Source organism: Berghia stephanieae, chromosome 4 (assembly GCF_034508935.2).
Source record: "Berghia stephanieae isolate SIO BIC M18660-M18661 chromosome 4, UCSD_Bste_1.3, whole genome shotgun sequence".
NCBI classification, from domain to species: Eukaryota; Metazoa; Mollusca; class Gastropoda; order Nudibranchia; family Aeolidiidae; genus Berghia; species Berghia stephanieae.
The window spans coordinates 72,955,903-72,977,421 of NC_088363.1; the positions used below are offsets into that span (position 1 = coordinate 72,955,903).

Genomic DNA, 21,519 nt, shown 5'->3' on the forward strand with positions numbered 1-21,519 from the left:
TTATGATAGTACATTTCAAGTTTCCCCTTTCTATAACGTGTGGACATATTGTTAGGAGATGTAAAAATTCATCATATACCGAAACAGTTTAAAGAGGGGATACCTGAAACATCTAAATATTAATCTTCACTTTTTATTGCACTAAAGCTTACTATTTCTACAGTGTTATTTATTAGCTTTTTGTTTTCGAACTTTAAGCAGCACTTGCATTTTACACTGAGTCCGCCAAACGTACACAGAAGGGTGAACTGTTTATAATCAGCACCTTGTCATCGAACTCGCCCCCACACATGTTGCCTTTATTTCAAAAGTAAAGAGCTATTTCCAAACTCGAGTGTCTGAACGCATTTCACCTATTTGTTTTAACCCAATGGTTGTCTTATTCATAAAGTGACGATGTATTGTAATATTTATTCGATGTTTTGTAATATTTATTCACTGTGCCGTACGTCCTTTAATGACCAAAAGTGCTCCAAATCCACAATTGATAAAAACCCCCACCTGAACAAACAATTTGAGCAATTGGGAGTCACTTGGAGAAGAAAACCTAATTGACGGTACTTTACAATATTCAATATCGAATAAGGGTGGGGGGTATACGCAAAAAGATTAAACAATTAAACAGTAACCGGATGAATTTGGTGTTAAGTCCCATTTTAGACTAATTTTTGTTTTGGTTAACGTCCTCTTTTTCTGTTTCAAACCTTCCCTACGATTATTTTTGGCATCCAACTTCCTTATAAGGACAAAGCTAGTGATTTTTATTAACATAAATGTATGTTCAGTAGATCATTAAGTCCCCGTTCAGAGATGCATCATGCGGAGGGGTGGGGGTGGGGGGGGGGGGTGGAAGAGAGGTATATTAAAAAAAAAAAAGAAGCTAATTTTAAAAAATAATAAAAATAAATTGGACTGGCCAATGAATTATGGACTATGAACACTTCTGGTCATTAATGGTCAAATTGTTATTATTTCTTTCCCATTACTTGCCTTGTTGAACCACTCTGTGTTCTCACATGTTACAACTTAGCATTTCAAGTTGTGCAATAAAATGAAAATTATCATGTCCACCTTATATGATGTATATAGTCCATCTGTTGTGGTTTTTAGAACGAATTGTTATGTTGAACATTTAATCCTTCCAATATTACCGAAAGAGTTGATGAATCAACATGTTATATTGGGGGGGGGGGGGGGGGGGGGGGGAGATATTGAATAGTATTAAAATCAGATTTATTAACTGACAGTATCAGTTCAAAACATTATCTTTTTAATTTGCGGCGGCAAATTTGTAAATGGCAATTTCAAAAGCCCTACTCAGTATCACATTTTACATTAAATTCTCAGAAAGGTTATTTGTTGCTGTGCTATTACCATAAGTTTGAGGGGGGGGGGGGGGGGGGTTAAGGCATTGCACTGTGATCCGGAAGGTCCCAGGTTTGAGCCCCGCTTCAGGCACTTTCGTTTTTTTCCTTGTGCAAGATTATCAACCCCCAATGTGCTCACTTGGATAACATGGGTGATTCTTGTTGACATCAGACATCTTGTTTGATGAATAAACTACATTCCTTCCTGGAGCGCCCAGGCAACTATATCTCATGTTGTGGCGGAAGGGCATGATTATTATTTTTTTTTTTTTAATGAGAATATTTCATACCTTGCGAAGAATCAAACTTTGGTTAAAATATTCAAAGAAAAGTGTGTTCAAATTTTTAAAGAGTTCAAACGTTATTAATTCTTAGCCCATGAAAGCAAAGTGTTCCTATTATTTATAAAAGAATTTACTGTTATCAATGTAGCAAAAATAGATCAATCACAATACGTCCGGCAAGTTCATTTCATTCACAGAAATATGGCCTCAATTCTAGTCATATGTCTTTGCAAGATTATAATAGAGTTAAAATGAAAATGGATGCTAAATCCACACCAATCTTTAAACCTTTAAGTAATTTGTCTTGTATATTGTCTACAATGTAAAAAAAAATAAAATTAACCATCTCATGACATTCAGCAAAATACACGTGTCAAACAGAATTAGAAAAAGCTATACGCTATAAATAAAGGAACATTATCAAATCTAATGTTTGATTTAATTTCCAAATTGTTTGTTAAAAATGTAATTTCCCCATAGTGCAAATGTTATTTTGTCTCCAATAAACTAACACTATTTAAGAAAACATTTGTCCATATTTTAAACATATTTATGTATTTCTGGAATGAAACAATTGCACTTCCACTAACGAAGACAGTTGTTAGGATGGAAGGCAAAATCAAGGAGGAAGCACCGGAACACGAAGCATTGGAACATTGAGGTTCTGCTTAAGTTTAAGTATCAGCAGTTATGAAAGGAATATAGAGAAATATTCATTTATTTATCGATTAGATTTTTGAAAGAGTACATGACTTCTTAAACACAAACTCACACACACATCCAAGTCAAATAAATTATAATCAAACTTTGGAACATCAAAACCAGAATTAGAAGGGCAAACCAAATTAGACAAACAAAGTTGAAGAGCAACAGGATTGTATTCCGGTACTAAAATCAAGATTTTTAAGAGTAAAGACCTAAGAGTTTTGCCCTATAGATCAGAATGTTGGAAGATCATAGAAAATATCATCCAGAAACTTGAGGTATTCTAAAACAATTGTTTACGACAAATCTCCATGATCTTCAGGATGAATACAAACTCAAATGAGGACCAAGAGCTAGAGTTGATGCACAGAGCCTGGAAAGTCTCATTAAAAGGAAAAGATGGCAATGATTGGGGCATGTCTGTCACAGACCTGATGAAACACTGACAAGAAAGGCTCTCCAAGGAAAGAGGAAACGAGGCTGCCCTAGGAGACGTACTGTGCAGAGGGGCCTAAAGCAGAGAGGTCTGTCCCTCAAGGTAGCCCAAGAATAGCAGCTGACAGGACCAAAAAGGAGATCCTTGCATCACCTCAAGTGCCAGCAGGCCCAGAGAGGATGGAGTGAGTGAACTTCGGAATGCTTCTTTTACCAGAGATGACTAGCCTGTGTAATCCAAGTATTTCAAATTTCTTGTTATAAAAAATTACTAAAAAAGTCAACTGTTTACTTCAAATGTACCTTCTTCATTTTGAACATACCAGGCACTCAGGGTGTCCAGGGGTATCAGACATTAAAAAATCCTACCAGCCCAAGCAAAATTCCTACCACAATTTTTCGCAATCGGATATTACAAGACGACACGAAGTAGTAACTTTCGAAACATTTACTTATAATACTATCAATCTTACCATTTGACGGAATTCCAAAGCAAGAACAATTCAAGACATCATGGCTCGAGACTGACTATGCCAAGTAACATAGCAATTTTGGTTACTCATATCAAGAAATATATTGGACCTACCTTCATTACATTTTACACACATACGTGCAGTAAATGTTCTATTCTACTTACAGAATCAGTTTTTTAGATTCTATTTACTTATATACCCAGTGGATTTTAATGATAATTGGCTCAAACACTAGAATTGTTAGTGGCATTAAGCCGATTTTTTTTTTCATCGGTACAATACCATACTTTAGGATTTTTCTTCTTTACGGTATATAATAAACAAAGGGTCTGGGATGAGTGAACATTTTGATGTATTACAATACAATAATATACACAGTGAATTCTGCTGTGATAACGATCACTGAACTTGCCAACAGGTCTGACCAGGGGTTTACATTTCACGAGATTCAAGTGCACTGAGACATTCACATTGCTATCCTGGGTTCAAATTGACACAGCAAATTGTACACTTTGTACACACTTGACATAAACAATTGTTACAATATAATAGTTGGAAGTCAGAGGCCTATCTTCCTGTTGCGACTTCTACATTCATAAAAGCCTGGGGGGGGGGGAGGGGGGAATGGATTAAACATGCAAATTTGTCGCAAGGAAAATTTACAAGTATTTCTCCAGAGAGAATAAGCGCTGAATTCTTTTTCATGGCATGTGGAGGATAGCAATATGGCTCACAACCAGGAACTCAAAGGGAAGAAGTCAAATTAATTTTTTTTAAATATTATGTCATCTTAATTATGCATCTCTTGTATTTGAAAAATGCGGTTCCTTTAGAAAGGTTATACTGCACAAAACATACATGGAATCTGGTGTTTAAAAAGTTTACATTCAGCGATATTTCACATTAATACATTCAAAGCACCCCCCACCGAACATAATTCAAGAATGGCGAACACATAGTGTAGTCAATGGGTAACCAGTGGGATTTCGTGACATGTCTTGTCCAACCTTTATGAGTCGTCTTGCTCAACAGTTGGTCGGGTGTTATGTATTTGTGAAAGGCATTTCTCCTCGTCCTATCGGAGATGTGCGTAAAAATTCAAGGATCCCCTTGGGGTTCTTTTTGCTTTTGTTTACATCAATGCCTTTGTCCGAGAAATGCATAAGCACCTAACAGGCTGCTTGTGCTGTCCACCAGGGAAAAGTATAAACTCCTTTAACCTGTTTTCAACCCTGTGAAGTATTAGATAAATTCTAATTTTACACTATTCCAAACAAGCCAAAATTATTTGCTAAGATACGCCACTGAATGCAACTTTGTTATGATTATTTTCCCCACAAGAGAATCAACACACCATTACCGTAAACATTTTATTGCAAAAGTAAAGATCAAAGGAATTCGGCATTGTGAGAAAAGTGCTTGGTCAATCACTATCAGCATTCAAAATTCGTAACGTCCTTTAACACATAAGACTGCATGCAAATAAATCATGACACCACATTTCGTAACTTTGGAGCAATTTGCGATATTCCATACGCATGGGACTTGAAACAGCTTTTCTTTCTTTGCTATTTCTGAAGCAAGAACATCCTTATTTCTACATTTTCAGCCTATCCAGTGTGCTTTGCTCCGAAAGATCATGTTACATTGTTAGGATGAATTTTCGGCTTTTTCAACAAAGACATCTGCAGTTTTGATCAGATTGTGTGATTTTGAAGTAGCCTTTTCTGTCTTTAGCTGCACCACTTTATTCTATTATTTTCTTTTTCTGGTGGCCTCTTTTCACAGAAAATACTTGCTCTCTTTCTTCTCTTTGAGGGTATTGGAATACCCGAGCCATTCTTTGCATGATTTCAGCAGGTCAGAAACTTTCTCTCCTTTTATGAATTGGCAAGTAAATTGTCTTGCTATCAATGACTCTTCAACAATGTTTTCAATTGTGATCTTCTTGTTGACCAAAATCAGTTTTCCACATGTGCATTGCAATGAGACAATATCGATAACATCGGTCAAGTTGTCCATTTTTATTAAAGTACCTATTCATTGGTTGGGGTATGGTAGAGCTGTAGCAAGAATTGCTCTCTTTTATGGGAATATCTCTCAAACTGGTTTGCTGCCATGGCACAAACAGGACCTAGATGTCTCATTTTGTGACCTAGATACCTCGTGTTGTGTGTTCATGTACGTACAGCAACAAAAAAAATTTTTAAATCTCGAAGAAAAAAAAAAACAACTTAACCTGTCAAAGACGAATTTCAATCTTACTTTAATCTAACCGTTTTCATCAAAAGATAGAAATGGCAATGCAATTATAGTTTGATTGAAGCCTGATATCCGTACCGCTCTCATGAGGGAAATGGTTTATTCTGAATTAAAAATAATATAAAGGGAATCTATCATTTGAAAACAAAAAATCATTGTCAGTCGTAAAGGATTAATTGCATTAGACACGCAACATCCTATGACATTCCTACCCCGCTAGCCATTCATATAAAAAGAAACAGTAATTAATGGGGGAAAAAAAAAGAAAATCTTAGAGTAAAACACATCAACAATGTACCCTTTTAAAGACATAATTCGATCTTACTTTGACGCAGCATCATATTACTGTTTTCATCAAAAGACAAGTAACAGCAATGCAATTATAGATAATTGAAGTCCGAATCGTGAATTTCTTACTGCTCTCTTGGTAAAAACTGTTTATTTTCCATTAAAATTATATAGATGAAACCCAAATAAATCAGCGTTGGTTGCTGTTATGGGGCTAAAAACACCTGCACGACAAGCACTTGTGTCCTCGTGACACTTCTATGAACTACGTCATTGTCTGTCTCATCTTCTCATGTCGTTTCCCTGCAATAATGCAAACCGATACACGTGGCGCTAAGATAGAGGCACTAATATCCGTTGGAGTGTTTTGTATTATAAGAATGTCTAGTATGATATTTGGAGTTTTACCCACAATTAATTGTTTTAAACTTCAGGCAAAGCGAGCATTTTCAATGTTAACAGGTTTATAGCCTCTGATATAAAACCTGATATTTGCTCTGATCTGATATTTGCAACTGCCGACCTGGGTCAATTTTACCAACCAAATTTAGATTTATCCGACCAAAAACTGACTTGCCTGAACACCCTTATGCCAAGCTAAGTGCTAGACAAAAAAAAAAAATTAAAAAAAAAAAAATGTCCAGACAAAGTAACGTTTTGAATCATCATAAGATCTCAATACTCGTTGGGGGAAAATAAATCTTTACAACGTCATAAAACCCATACCAGCAGATTTAACAACATGGAGAGTATCTAAATCAATTTAAAATCTGAATTTGACTTACCCTTGTGGCAGTCCTATTCCATACTGTGACTTCATGACCTGACCTCAATAGGTTCATTACCATTCCTTGTCCCATAATACCCAGACCAAGGAAGCCAATCCGTAGTGGAGTAGGGATTACTGTTTTGCTGGTTATCTAATGACAAAAGAATTGAGTTATGGACATATAAGTTGAAAACGTTTTTCTTAAAAGGGCAAAATTATCGATAAGTAAATTAAATAAGCCATGGAAAACAAATGAGAAATGATTCAAAATGAAAGCAGCATACTTGTAAGATCAAAATTAAATTACCAGAGGACTACTATCCTCCATCATAAAAAAGTGCAAACAGTAAGCAGTTGAGAGGGTACCACCCCTGCCCTGCCGTCAAACTGTTACAGAAACACAGATGGACAAATCAAACCCTTTTTTAGCTGGGCAATGACAGAAATTATGAAGGACAACAGATAAAGCCGAAAGGACTCTGCTGACCCGATGACGCCTTCCTGTATTTATAGATCTATCGTCATCGTAATTTGTGGTCTGGTGCAAAGGATTAATAATCAAACTTGCAAAGATCATAAGGTGCAAAAAGACCTAGAAGTTGTTCTCTTCAAGCTTAGGGAAAAGACAATTCCACGTTGCGCTTGGAGACGCTATAAGTAAAGTTGGGAAACCGAAGAATGGGAAACCAAAGAATGGGGTCCCTCAGGGATATGTTCTGGCGCCAACGTTGATTAATGTCTACATTAGCGACATGCCGAACACTTCATCCCGAGACTGGGATATGTGGGCTCATTACTCAAAGTAAAGTGCGGACCTGTCTCGATAGCGTAAGTAGCGAGGACGTCACCTGACTCAAAGCCACTGCATTTCACCTATGCGAAATTTGGAATGCATCACAAGCAGGTCTAAGGAAGATTCAGTTTTTCGCAGTAAACAGGTGCATGCGTAAGCTACTCAGAACAAAATGGATGGACAGGATGAAGAACGAAGAAGTATGGAAAAGAACATAGCAGAAACCAGTGGGAGAGGAAAAAGGAAGAAGACGATGGAGGTGGATTGGACACACCCTTAGAAAGAGTGACTCCACTATAACAAAGAAAGTGTTGGACTGGTACCCCCAGGGCAGATGATCAAGGGGAAGGCTACAGGAAACACGGAAAAGAGTTAAAAGAAGCCGATATACAAAGAAGTGATAAGACACGGAATGAGATAAAAAAGTTAGCTCAAGATAGAGAGGGGTGGAAACTGTTAGTCTGTGGCCTCTACCCTGACACAGGGTGAAAAAGGCATTGACAGGGGTGAGAATGACTGGCCACAAAAAAAGGAGGAAATTTTGCATCGTGAAGATCATGACCCATCCATGCGACCATAACCTATAAATTTGAATTTCACTAAAATTTACTGAGATCCATATGCGATCCAAAATTTGTCTCGCATCAATTTCTGAACGACTCAGTGGAATTTCAAAAGTTGAAAGTGTAATTTCAACATTTGGTGGTTGTAGTAGGGATGATGATGTGGTGGTGGTTGTAGTAGTAGTGGTGGTAGTGGTGATGTGGTGGTGGTTGTAGTGGTAATTGTGGAAGGAATGATGATGTGGTGCTAGGGATGATGTTTTCGCTCTCATTCGGCTTTCGTTTCTTTAACGACGGCTTGCTGGAGTCGTGATTAGTCATTAATAGATGCGTTAGTGACTTGAAACCTTCTACAATTAACTGTCCCAATTCCGAATTTGAGGCGTGGGGATTGCTATGGGCGTGGGTATTAGAGTGGGTTTCCTTGCTCACTAAATGTGATGGCCCCCGATTAACTGCCTCATTTCCAACTGTTTTCGTTTTAGATTCTAATTTCCTTTTATGATATGTTCTACTGTCTTTTTTACATTCTCCATTTTTACCCCTTTTTTTCTCTCCCACGGGAGAAGAAATTGGGTTTTTGTATGAGTTAACACTCCCTCGGGAGACATTATGGGAACTATTTTAGTTTTCTCCCCCGCGGGGGTAGAAAGTTCCTTATTCAACTCTTCCACTTTATCTGGTTCCATTGTTTACTCGAAGTAATTTAAAACATTTTCTCAAAAGTTTAAATCATTAAGCACCACTTTCACAGTGTTAATAATATACTTTTGTATGAATTAACACTCCCTCGGGAGATGTTATGGGAACTGTTTTAGTTTTCTCCCCCGCGAGGGTAGAAAGTTCCTTATTCAACTCTTCAACTTTATCTACTCAAAAGTTTAAATCATTAAGCACCACTTTCACAGTGTTAATAATATACTTTTGTATGAATTAACACTCCCTCGGGAGATGTTATGGGAACTGTTTTAGTTTTCTCCCCCGCGGGGGTAAAAAGTTCCCTATTCAAATCTTTTATCTGGCCCCATTGTTTATTAGAAGTAATTTAAACATTTTCCCTCAAAAGTTTAAATCATTAAGCACCACTTTCACAGTGTTAATAATATGCTCCAATGGGAATTGGTATGTCACAGGTCTAATAACAGATTAAAAATCCAATAAGGATAAGGAAAAATTAACACAATGGTTTGCATTAAATAGACAAAACAAGACGCGTCCAGCCTTCTTGACAGTCGAACGTGAACTGACAGTCACGGCGTGATTCTTCATTTGTAACCCAATTCGGAATTGGGGTACGAGGTAGAGTGTAGTAGTAGTAGTGGTGCTAGAGATGATGGTATGGTGGTGGTTGTAGTAGGAATGATGATGTGGTAGTGGTGGTAGGGATGATCATGTGGTGGTGATTGTAGTAGTAGTGGTATTAGAGATGATGTGATAGTGGTTGTAGTAGTAGTGGTGGTAGGGATGATAATGTCGTGGTTGTAGTTGTGGTATAAGGGCTAATGATGTGGTGGTGGTTGTAGTAGAAGTGGTGGTAGGGATGATGTGGTGGTTGTAGTTGTGGTAGAAGGGTTAATGATGTGGTGGTGGTTATGGTAGTAGTGGTCTTAGAGATGATTGTGTGGTGGTGGTTGCAGTAGTAGTGGTGGTAGGGATGATGTGGTGTTATTTGTAGAAGTAGTGGTGGTAGGGATGATGTGGTGTTATTTGTAGTAGTAGTGGTGGTAGGGATGATGATATGGTGATGTTTGTAATAGTAGTGGTTTTGTTGAGTGTTTCTATTCAGTGATGATAATAGCAATTTGTCAAAAAGGAGGAAAATGTCTCCGTCTAACGATCAAACACAAGCAAAGTGTAAAAATAACAGGAACATAGATTTTTATTCTGGTACCATTCTGTCTATCCCGACGTCATAAAAAGGGACCGTCACTAAATTTCACGAGACTGAGCACAAGGTGTCAAAATATGACATAGGACATAATGGTGATTTTGTGGTTTTGAGGAAAATGCTTGACACAACAAATTCAGCGGACAATTTCTTCGAAATTCTCAAAATCACTATTTATTTATCAAAAGAAAATTTGAAAAAGGAGGAATTGTGATGGGGGTGGGCGGAGATAAACTACCATTTAGGCGGAAGATTCTCAGCCCTGCCAGGCAATGATGATGATGATGATGAGTAAGCAGTTTATTTATATTTAACCATATCATAGATCTAGCAAAAGCTCTGTTCTCATACCAAACATCGCAAATCATTTTAACAAGAATGTTTACCTTATCAACAAGATAAGTTCCTCTTGTTAATAAACTAAATATAGCTAATAATTCATATTCTGCAATCACTTAAAAAAAATTATGTCATGATTCAAGAGAACTGACCTTTTCCTCTGACATAACTTCATCCACTCCTTCCAGTTTGGGGACACTACCAGTTAAAGCATCTGTAAAGTGATACGAATCCCGCATGGAATCCTCTCCAGACTTTGTATTGTCCAAATCAGGAGACTTGCTTTTGGACATAAAGAACCTGAAAGGAATTATAAAATAAATTTTACACAGTATAAGCTCAATAGAAACTATCAAACTACAGTGTGGCCGCATAGAAAAATGAGTCACAATCTTTGACTTTCCAGAATTATCTATGAATATTGCAATGCCTGAAAAATGTAATCACAGGCGTCTTCATCCATTCTACCCATCAACATTATTGTGCTTGATTATCTTTCAGTGGAAAATTTGTTGGGTGGGATTGAGACCCATTTTAACATGCATATCACCATTATAAAGTAACCGACTGATATCAGCAAAACTCTTGTTCTATCATAATTTCCTCAGAGCATTCATATCTGATGCAAAAGGAAAATATTTTTTTTTAAAACATGGTTACATCCTTGAGAAAAAAAAAAGCCCTTTTCAAATGTTTTTTTTTTTTTTTTTTTTTTTTGTTGTTGCTTTAGGTCTCTTCCAACACAATTGAGGTTATATGAGAGACCGCTGAAACAAAAAAACAAGCAATCTAACAAAAATAGTACAAATGTAAATCAAAATCATAACCTAAAGATATCAAAGCTAAATTATAAATAACCAAGAACAAACAGGCAGAAGATTTACAGGAAAAAAAAAAATCCCCTGTCAAAAATACAATCACAAACCAAAGAAGCAGGATAGGCTAGTAAAGAGAAGAAGAAACGACATCACTATCGGATCGTACACCCATGCGAACATCATAGGTATATGATTCAAGGGTGATGCTCCCATCCAACCACCCGCAATTAAGATTTTCTGTAGAGTCTAACTACTTGATAATTTATTTGTGATAAAATTACAATTACTGATACAGTCCAAGCTGCAGAGCTGCCAACCCCATCTGATGAGAATGTGTACAATGGGACCTTAAGTTGTCTTAAATGATTTAATGTTTCATAAAACGCAAATCAGTCTAATGGGACAGTCAACCGGGTGTGCAGTTATACCATGCATCACAGAGGTGTGAACAATATAATTTTCCTGTATCCCCCATTCGTGTCCATAGCGACAGCCAATCGGGTGTTTGGTCAAACTGTTGATCATGGTCATAGAGATGTGAACAATAGAATGTACCTGTAACCCTTGTCAGTGTCATGGACTGCCATGGTCATGGGTCAATGGCCACAATGCTAGGTTCTCAGGTAAACTGACCATGGTGCGATCGGTAAAGAGTGATGGCTTTGTTTGTTTAATGAGACGAATGGGTAGACAATGCATTCTTAATCTGTTGCTTACTAATGCAACCATTATGAGTTAGACATGTCTCTCATTGATAGAGGTAGATTAAGGTGTCATTTGTTTTTCATTAAAAAGTGAAATGTCACCGCTTAAATGGACGATTTGTCGGGAATCGAGCAATCCCAATAAACCGGCTTGGACTGTCATGCAAACTATGAAGCCCCACCCATTTTCTTGTTCCATCCAACATGACATGCTATCATCACATTTAAACTTTATTTTACTACAAACAGTGCTTCCAAAATCCAAAAAGTAAGGAAAATGGCCAGGTGCATAATGTCCTAAGCAGGGTCCAGGGAGAGTCTCTGTGGGGATTCAAGGAGCAAAAAGGCGCCAAAGAATTTAGAAAATAGCACTTTGAGACTACCTGAGAGTATGTTTCAAGAACTTGCAGACAACCTGTCTTTTGAAATCAAACTTCATTTACACGAAAATCATGAAACTAAAGACAAAGTTTTGAAGAGAAAGGAAGGGATTGAGAAAAATAAGTCTTCACAATAGAGTGATTGAGATAGGTGTATACATCAGAGTAACTAACTAATACATCCATGGAATAACTAACACCACAGACCAAGCTGTACACATCAGTGCTCTTAACATGAGTAACTAAAAAAGCCTTTAAAATTCTTTGGCAGCAAACACACCCCCCCCCCCCCCCCCCCCCCCCCCCCAATGCTGAAAGTACAGATTTCCATAAAAATACGGACGAGCACTGACAAGCAGCAGCACTAAACGTCAAAATTCAACTCATTTGGTTTATGAAAATCTTCTATTTTTATTTTTTCTCATATAATCACCCTTACTTTTTACTGGAAGATGCTCCATCAGCAAAGGAAGTTGAAGAACGCTTTCCAGGTCCTTTCTTAGCAGGTGAGGAATGCTTAGCCTGAAATTACAAATAAGTTAAGATATAATTTCATATTCTCATTGTCATTTCAGGAACCATGATGCAATAAATAAATTTACCAACAATTATCCAGGATGCAAACACATTAAACGACCCCTTTCTGGGCATTGGACTCCAGTAAAAAGACACTATGTTTTCAGTTGTTTCTTTTTAGCAGGTGATTGGGTTTTTAACATACTGAATTCTGTAAATACACGGAAAGTTGGCAATCTAGTTAGATTTTCAAGTAGGCAGGTCTGCTAATACAACAAACAGTGTGAGTTTGGTATCCATTAATCAATATAACCCAATCCCACATCATAGTGTTAGTATATAAACTACAAAATTAACATGATTGAGTCCTTGATGTTCTCTTTCTCTCTCCTAATTTTGCATCGATCATTAAAATCTTCCTTTTGTATTGCAGAGATGCCAACCTTAAATTTGGCTCACAGGAGTTTCAGACACCACTCGTAGGAATTTCAATGCCGAAAGAGGAATTTCCGCACACAAGAAAAAGGAATTGGAATGGTATTGTGTTTACATATTGTATAGTTCTAAATAGATAACTGATTAGAATTATATTATGATACATAAACACATTGCCAAATACAATCCCAAAGTTTCCTTATTTCAATGAAGTAAAGCGCCAAAACCTAACGGTAGAGATTGTAGTACTGGTGGTAGTGAAGATGATGTGGTGTTGGTGGTTGTTGTTAGTAGTAGTGATGATGAAGATGTGATAGTGGGTGTTGTTGTAGTAGTAGTGATGATGATATGGTGGTGATGGTGGTTGTAGTACAAATGGTAGTGATGATGATGTGGTAGTGGTGGTTGTAGAAGTAGTTGTGTAGTGATGATAATGTGGTAGTGGTGGTTGTAGTAGTTGTGGTGGTAATGATGATGTGGTGGTGGTGGTGGTTGTAGTAGTAGTGATAATGATGATGTGGTGGTGGTGGTGATGGTTGTAGTAGTAGTGGTCGTGATGATGATGTGGTGCTGATGGTTGTATTAGTAGGGTAGTAGTGATGATGTGGTGGTGGTTGCAGTGGTGGTGGTAGTGATAACGATGTGGTGGTAATGGTGGTTGTAGTACAAATGGTAGCGATGATGATGTGGTAGTGGTGGTTGTAGGAGTAGTGGTAGTGATGATGATGATGATGTGGCGGTGGTGGTTTTAGTAGCAGTGGTAGTGATGATGATGTGGTGGTGGTTGCAGTAGTAGTGGTAGTGATGATGATGTGGTGGTGGTTGTAGTAGTAGTGGTAGTGATGATGGTTGTAATACTGGTGGCAGTGATGATGACGTGGTGGTTGGAAGGGGAGGGGTATCCTTGGAACAAACTGACCTCACCGGAATGTGACGGAAGTTGCCCGGAACCCGGAATTTTTTACTCCAGACCGGAGTTTTTTTCCGGTGAAACCGGAGTTTTGGCATCACTGTGTATTGTGAAAGAAAAAAAGTAACGTGCAAACTGCTGGGGATGCAATTAATAATGTCTTTGTGGTGACAGTGTGACTTAACTTAAAATTTTTTGAATAATCAAGAATTGGAATGTCAGAGTCATGACTAAATATTATTAAAGCAAATAATTAAAAGCAGTTGATCAAAGAAAAACACTGAACAAGATATTCATGAGATGTTTAAATAATGTGAAACACATCAATGTCAAATTCAGAAAATATATTCATTTACAAAAAGTTTTAACATACCTTCTTGGGTTGTGAGTCTTTGTCTTTCGGCTTCCTTCCAGTCTAAAAATTAAATTTTAAAAAATTAATGATGAGCTAAATCTGAAAGAGGGATCATGTACAAATATTCAAACCTGCAAATCCATAAGGCAGATAAACCTTCAGAATAATGAATCAGCATTTTCACTAAAAAGAAGAATTTCTTACGAAATTAAAACAAGACAATGAAAAATTTTCATTGGTATGTCTAAGAAATTCATGTTAAATTAAAAATCAATGTGTTGTTTCCATCTCAAAATTGATGTTGCTAAACTTTCAATCTAATATATTGAAGAGTGGTGGCAAAAATCGGGGATGTAAATGCAAATTGAAAAAAAATTCTGAAATTCTGCGAGAGCTATTTTCAATAGTTTATATCAAGCGTCTCAGTATATACCTACTTCAGTAAAAACCCAATTGTCACTCCAATAATGAGGTGATAAATGGCCTAGTGATTGTGATAAGATTTTTATGACTTTTGAGTGACAGGTCTCAGAATAAAATCTGACCATTTGTTTATGGATGGATTTTAATGATTTATGTCTCCTTTTCGACAGGAGGAATACCCTATTATTTGGGTTGTTTATGCTTAAACCAGTGCCAATTATCACCATGGATAAAACATGGTTAAATTTTGATAATTTTAAAAATCAGAATTATACAATTCTAAACTTTTGTTAGGCTGACGGGCCATAGAACTGCACGCTACATGCTACACGTTTTAAACATGTATAGAAAAGTGAAACCTTGTTGTCTCTCTTATGCGGGACCATACAACTCACTACACGCTACATGCGTGTAGAAAGAAATGGACATGCTCACTTTTTTGCTACAAGTGTAGTTCTACATCCGGCGAACATGGGCAACTACAAGGAAAAATTGATTGAAATGGTAAGGACAAGGCCCCTTATCTGGGATCTGGGAGAGTTTTTCATCGATTCTCAAAAGAATGACGGAGTGTACGCTGGAACACTCCTCGTGATTCTCTGAGAAGGAAATGTTCTCGGCACCATATGCTTTGTCTTTTTCGTTATCGTCTCCTTCGTAACAAAAGCAAAATCAGAACATCATCTTCTTAGAAAATTAAACGAAATCCATTGGTCTCTGGCAAAATATGAAGCATGTAGCATGAAGTTATATAGCCCAGTGTGAAACGTGTAGCATATAGCGTATAGTTCTATGGCCCGTCAGCCTTAGTGCATGTAACCCAACAACTTTTTATTAAAATTAAATTCAGTTCAAAATATTACTCCCAATACCTAAATGAATATAATAATAAAAATCCTTATTCAAATTTTAGCAGCCATCTTTGGCCTATTTTGAAATTGAAATAGTGGTCACTACCTGATATTTATCACTCTCCTCAGGTCACAAAACCCTTCAGTTCATTACAAAGGAAAAGAGTAGATTTCACAGTATTTACACTACTACAAATTTTCTTTTGATTATCTGACTTTTAAAAATGGTGTCAGTAGGTAGAGAATCGTGTTTAAAAGCCCAATTAAATTTCAATGAGACCAAACAAATTTTACTTTTCTTCTTTCATCACAGTCAAAAGTTCAGGGGTGAGAATGACTGGTCACAAAAAAGGAGGAAATTTTTCATCGTGAAGATCATGACCCATCCATGCGACCATAACCTATAAATTTGAATTTCACTAAAATTTACTGAGATGCGATCCAAAATTTGTCTCGCAGCAATTTCTGACACGACTCGTAGAATTTCAAAAGTTGAAATTGTAATTACAACATTTGGTGGTTGTAGTAGGGATGATGATGTGGTGGTGGTTGTAGTAATAGCAGTGGTAGGGATTACTGTTGTAGTAGTGGTAGGGATGATGATGAGGTGGTGGTTGTAGTTGTAGTAGTGGTAGTAGGGTTGATGATATGGTGGTGGTTGTAGTAGTAGAGGTGGTAGGGATGATGGTGGTGTGATGGTGGTGGTAATAGTAGTGGTGGTACGGATGATGATGTGGTGGTGGTTGAAGTAGTAGTCGTGGTATGAATGATGATGTGGTGGTAGTTGTGGTAGTGGTGCTAGGGATGATGTGGTAATGGTGGCAGGGATGATGATGTAGTGGTGATTGTAGTAGTAGTGGTGGTGGTGGGGATGATGATATGGTGGTGGTTGTAGTAGTGGCAGTAGGGTTGATGATGTGGTGGTAGTTGTAGTAGTAGTGGTGGTAGGGATGATGTGGTACTATTTGTAGTAGTAGTGGTGGTAGGGATAATGATCTGGTGGCGATTGTAATGGTAGTGGCGATAGAGATGTTGATGTAGTGGTTTTGGTGAGTGTTTTTTTAATTCAGTGATGATGATAATAGCAATTTGTCAAAAAGGAGGAAAATGTCTCGGTCTATCGATCAAACACAAGCAAAGAAACCTAGTAGTTATTCAGCTTATAAATACAACCCAAGAATCTCTCAAATTTAAAGCCATAGTCCAAAGGTAAAAAGAAAAAAGATTAAACTAAGCCAGTCACCATTGCTTTGTTCTAATATATCTCTATATACCAGATGATTTAATGGATGGTTGTGAAAGAAAGAAAGAAAGAGAGAGAGAGAGAGAGAGAGAGAGAGAGAGAGAGAGAGAGAGAGAGAGAGAGAGAGAGAGAGAGAGAGAGAGAGAGAGAGAGAGAGAGAGAGAGAGAGAGAGAGAGAGAGAGAGAGAGAGAGAGAGAGTCATTTGTGACATCTGGTGCCACACTCTGGCCCAACGTCATAAAAACGAGACTGTCACCAAATTTCACGAGACTGAGCACAGGTGTCAAAATATGACATAAGACATAATGGTGATTTTGTGGTTTTGAGAAAATGTTTGACACGGCAAATTTGAAAAAGGAGGAAATGTGATGGGATGGGCGGAGATGAACTACCATTTAGGCGGAAATCCGCCTTTAGGCGGAAGATTCTCAGCCCTGAAAGTTTGTAGTCTCAGTCTCAGGCAGAATTCAGACCCCTAAGCCATTTCTCATAAATAACAAGGCTAAAAGAAATGTATCTTCAGACTAAATATATGACTGAAATGAATTGCAACACACAGGAATTACTTTCAGAATCAGAAATAAATTATCTACAGCTAGAAAGAAATGCAACAACTTCAAAGCTTAGTCATGAATACTCGATATGTATCAATCATCTTCTACTTTAAATTCTGTAGCCCACGTTTTGCTTCCGGTAAACTAAAAATAATCCTCCTTGTTTACACAACAAATGTGAATCCAGTTCTGAATTAAAATAGTAAAATTCGTAAATTCGAATGCTAACAATCATTAGTAGTACTGAATTGTTTTGTTTTTGTTTTTAAGGGTTTTACGGCGCTTGCAACACATTAAGGTTATATCAGCGCCAGTAAAAAGGAAGAAAATGGGATAGTAAAAAGTTCTAGAATTACAATTAAAGCATCCAAGAATAGGGCAGACAAAGGGGAATTGGTTCAAATAGGGAAGAGATGTAGATTCCAAGAGCACACTATCAGTGTACTTAGTTTGAGATCACCTAACTTCTCATCCAGACACAAGCACAGGCCCCCACTAAGAGGAATACACTCAAATGTTTTACAAATCATATATAATATAAAGAAAACACAATACAATGCATAACAGAAAGATGATTTACAAGGAAAAAAAATATCATCTCCCAAAACTATAACTATACATTCGACTGTTTCCCTTCCAGCCAAGGAACTCCGGCAAGGATCAGGACAAAACTAAGTAATCTCATTCCAAGACAACGATAGGAAACAATTGGAAAACGGGTAAGGGGGAATAGAAGACACAGCATGTACCTCCCTGCCCACTATAGGAGGTCAGGATCCCCACCCAGTACTTCTGAATTAAAATCAGGAAGCTGTCGTGGAAATAAGTTAAATGGTTAAATACATGAATAATCGTTACTGACACAACAGCAGTGTTCTTTAAGTGTTCAGTACATTGAGATTGTTTGTTTGTTGCTTTAGGTCTCTTCCAACACAATTGAGGTTATATGAGAGACCGCTGAAACAAAAAAACAAGCAATCTAACAAAAATAGTACAAATGTAAATCAAAATCATAACCTAAAGATATCATAAGCTAAATTATAAATAACCAAGAACAAACAGGCAGAAGATTTACAGAAAAAAAATATCCCCTGTCAAAAATACAATCACAAACCAAAGAAGCAGGATAGGCTAGTAAAGAGAAGAAGAAACGACATCACTATCGAATCGTACACCCATGCGAACATCATAGGTATATGATTCAAGGGTGATGCTCCCATCCAACCACCCGCACATTGAGATTGGAAACAAACTACAAATTCTCTATGTGCACATGAGAGCTGCTGTATTAAGAAAAATTAAAGAATTTGGGGTAACTGGAAAATGTGTTTAACAAATTGGAAATCCTAATAATTCTAAAAGATATATCCCTGAAAAATTATGTTCCCACAACACACCTGACAAACAATATAAAAACCTATATGCACCAAAGACAGTTCAGAGCGCAAAGAACAGAGACAATTGTGGTCTGGACAATAAGGTATCTTATAACAACCGCAATGATGGAATATAAACACAGTTTTGATCTTGTTTTTAAGGGTTTTACAGCCCTTTTTAGGTCATATCAGCGCCAGTAAAAAAAAGAAAGAAGAAAATGGGAGAAAAAAAGTTCTAGAATTACATTAAAACACCCAAGAAAAAGTAAGACAAAGAGGAATTAGTTCAAATAGGGAACAAATGTAGATTACAAGAGCACACCATCAGTGTACTTCAGGATGATGATGATGTGGTGGTGGTTGTACTAGTGGTGGTTTTAGGGATGATGATCAGTTGGCAGTTGTAGTACTAGTGGCGGTACTGATGGATGATGATTTGGTGATGGTTGTACTATGGGTGGTTGTAGGGATGATGATGATGTGGTGATGGTTGTAGCAGTAGTGGTGATAGGAATGATGATGTGGTAGTTGTGTCGAGTAATTTTTATTCATTAAAATAAAAATTGAAAAAGGAGGAATTGTGATGGGGACAGGCAGAGATAAACCACCATTTAGGCTGAAGATTCCCAGTCCTGGTACTTTGTGATCAACCAAAATGTCTTATCCTGACACACTCAAATGTATACAAATCATATGTAAAACAAAAAATAATATGGTGCATAACAGAGAGATGATTTACAAGACAAAAAATATCTCCCAAAACTATACATTTGACTTGAATTGTAATAAATACATTATACTTATGTTATTGCTTTTACATTCCAGAAAACCAAGCTGAGCGTACTTACTTTCTTGTGAGTCTTTTCAGTAGTCACTGTTCCAGCATCACCTTCAGCTCCAACAGACTCTTGCATCAAAGCAACCTCTTCATCAATAGAAGGCAAATCTTCACCCATAGCACCTGATGCCTACATGAGCATTAGACAAAAGTAATATGTTGTTTGTTTTTTTTTGTTTTATAGGGTTTTACTGCACTTGCAACACATTCATTAAGATCATATCAGCACCAGTAAAAAGGAAGAAAATGGGATAGTAAAAATTCTAGAATTACAATTAAATCACCCAAGAAAAGGTAAGACAAAGGGGAATTTGTACAAATAGGAAACAGATGTAGATTCAAAGAGTACACTATCAAAGTACTAAGTTTGAGATAACCTAAAATTCTCATCCAGACACAAGCACAGGACCCAACTAAGAGGGATAAACTCAAATTTTACAAATCATATACAACATGTAAACAAAACAACACAGTGCATAACAGAGAGATGATTTACAAGGAAAAACATATCTCCCAAAATTCTAATTATACATTTGACTGTTTCCCTCCCAGCTAGGGTATCCTACCAGGGCCTGGACAGAACCAAGTAATCTCATTCAAAGACAAAGAAAGAAAGCGTGTCGGAAAACAGATATAGGGGGATAGAAGACAGTAAGTGCCTCCCTGCCTGCTATGGAGATAGGAACACCACCCAGCAAAAAGAAGAAGAAGAAGAAGAAGAAGAAGAAGAAGAAGAAGAAGAAGAAGAAGAAGAAGAAGAAGAAGAAGAAGAAGAAGAAGAAGAAGAAGAAGAAGAAGAAAAAGAAGAAGAAGAAGAAAACAGGCATATATCGCAAGAACAAGAAAATAAGGTGTCTATTCAATTAAAGAATGCTGCAAAACATATAAAACAATTTTGTTTTTTAATTATGCCCTTCCGCCATGACATCTTAAGACATCGTCACCTAGGCATTCCATGAAAGAATATAGACATAGCTGCCAATTTTTCATAAATAAAATAAGGAATGCTCATTTGGCCCGGGATGAGGGGACGATGTGTGCCCCCCCCCCCCTTTTTTTTCATTGAATCGCAACATATAAAAGTCAGCCTTTTTAATTACTATTACTAACACTAACAAGTTTGAGATAACAGAGGCTAGTCCAAATGTTAAATTATCGGGTTTAGTACCAGCACATTTGAATCGTTAAAATTATACTTTCAACAATGAGATCAAAATTTCAGAACAGACAATATAAAGAATGAATTCAACTGCCTCAACTTTGATAAGGACCAATACACAAGAAGCACAATTGTAAAATAAATTAAATAACTTTGGATGGTTAGAAATGCATAACTGCCAACCTGGTACATCACTTGAGAGGGCGCCTTTGGGGTAAAAATTAGGTGAGTTCGGCTAAAAAGTAGGAGATTGCATATATGTTTTCTTTAATGCAACATAATGGTCTTTAAGTAGTACACAATAATAGTGGTTATAGTTAGTAAAATGCACTTCTAAATACTGGAGAATTCCTATAACTTTGACAAGATAAACACACATAAAAATGGAGTATACTTATTTTTCTTGACCCTAAACCGTTACAAAAGCTTGCTTGAAAAAAAAAAAAATTAAAATCAGATGAAGATGTTTCTTTAAAGTTAAATTTATATTTCATAAATTAATAAAGGGAAATAATCATTGTCATGTTTAATCTATATAGGCAATTGATTTTCTGATTGAATACCTTCCAATCAAAGATGTGGATTTAATTGTTGAAAATCATTTATGATAGAGGCATAATTCAAATTAAAGAGCTACACAGGAATGGAGATTATGCTGTGCTGATTTAAACCCTGCTCATCATCTCTCACTGGACACCAATAATAATAATAATAATAATAATAATAATAATAATACGGAACAAATCCGTTTTTAACGGAACGGTTGGCAGCTATGTATAGATAATTCATC

General features: G+C 36.8%; 1 protein-coding gene across 1 annotated transcript in view; it reads right to left on the reverse strand.

The window, feature by feature from the left end:
- Positions 1-21,519, reverse strand: part of LOC144971187 (uncharacterized) — a 50,638-nt gene that overhangs the window by 23,896 nt on the left and 5,223 nt on the right. Inside the window, exons 5-9 of the mRNA XM_078911681.1 lie at positions 19,581-19,700; positions 14,303-14,344; positions 12,508-12,590; positions 10,319-10,466; positions 6,600-6,734 (exon numbers count right to left, since the gene is read on the reverse strand). Of these exons, the coding sequence (XP_078767807.1) occupies positions 6,600-6,734; positions 10,319-10,466; positions 12,508-12,590; positions 14,303-14,344; positions 19,581-19,700 (528 nt within the window). The remainder of the gene's footprint in view (positions 1-6,599; positions 6,735-10,318; positions 10,467-12,507; positions 12,591-14,302; positions 14,345-19,580; positions 19,701-21,519) is intronic.